The sequence below is a fragment of the Entamoeba histolytica genome, genomic scaffold, assembly GCF_000208925.1.
Source record: "Entamoeba histolytica HM-1:IMSS scf_1104750518441 genomic scaffold, whole genome shotgun sequence".
In the NCBI taxonomy this organism is placed as follows: Eukaryota; Evosea; order Mastigamoebida; family Endamoebidae; genus Entamoeba; species Entamoeba histolytica.
This window is the reverse complement of record NW_001915638.1, coordinates 1-1,162: the sequence shown is the minus strand read 5'-3', so window position 1 is coordinate 1,162 and position 1,162 is coordinate 1. Positions and strand designations below refer to the sequence as shown.

Sequence of the window (1,162 nt, the reverse complement as noted above, 5' to 3'; positions counted from 1 at the left end):
GCCAACTATCCCATCTATCCCTCAACCAACTCTCCCTCAAATGCCACAAATGAATCAACCAGTAATGCCGAATATACAACAACCTGCACTCCCACAAATACTTCAACCTACTTTACCAACTATGCCGACAATACCACAGAACAATAATATGCCAGCTATCCCTCAACCAATGAAACCTATCATCCCTACACAACAAAACATTCCTCAACCAGTCTTACCAACATTACCAGTTATGCCTCAACAACAAGTCGCTCCACAAATCCCGCAACCAGTGCTACCACAAATGCCAGTAGCTGCTCCGGAGACTAAACCAGTGATGCCAACTATGCCAACGCTCCCTAGTTTCTCTCCTGCTACAACAAATGTTGCGGCAGCTTCAGACGCTGTTGACGAGGCTGTGTGCAAAGAGTTAAAGAATGTGTTTGGCGAAGTGATGAGCACTATTGAGACCAAATCGAAGGGTACACAATACGAGAGAGTCACCACTGTTGCGTTAAAGAGAGGCGCTGCGTTTGAAAACAGCATTAACAAAGTGCCAGCTGATATTGCCAATCATCTCATCGAATTGTTCAGAGATTTGTTGGCAGGAAAGTATCCAGAAGTGGACGCCGCATTCAAGAAGTTGCTCGTGAATAAGAGAATCAACCAATTCATCCCAAGCTCAAGCGTGGTGTCTGTTAAGTACATTATTGATGCCGCTAAACAGCTTAAGTAAACCATTTTGGTTCTTATTTAATGGTTTTAATATTATTGATGTAAATATAGTTATTATAATAAATTTATAGTTTTAATATTTTCTTTATTTGGTTTATTATTAATACTTTTATTTAATAAATATTTGGTTTGATAATATAATTATTTATAAATAGTTTAATAATAAAAGAATAGTATTATCATTATTGTGTTAAAATATTAGTCATCTAACTATTAATAACAATTAAATGCTGTTAGGTCCCAAAAATGAATAAAATATTAGATTTTGTTAGGATTGATAAAATATCTTATGAATTTAATAATAATAATTGAATGATCCTAATTTAACAATAATAACATTTTTGTGAATGACTTTTTTAATTTTTTCTTTTTCAAGTTGAAACAACACATATATTAATTCTAAAATTTCGGGATATTATGCTAATTTAAATATAATAAATTTGTCTTT

General features: G+C 33.6%; 1 protein-coding gene across 1 annotated transcript; it reads left to right on the top strand.

Moving 5' to 3' along the window:
- Window positions 1–40: 40 nt before the first annotated feature.
- EHI_142370 (uncharacterized protein) lies at window positions 41–715 on the top strand (the record flags this gene model as incomplete). Its single annotated transcript, XM_001914446.1, has 1 exon — window positions 41–715. One exon carries the CDS (start codon window positions 41–43, stop codon window positions 713–715), a length of 675 nt encoding a protein of 224 aa, XP_001914481.1.
- Window positions 716–1,162: the final 447 nt, after the last annotated feature.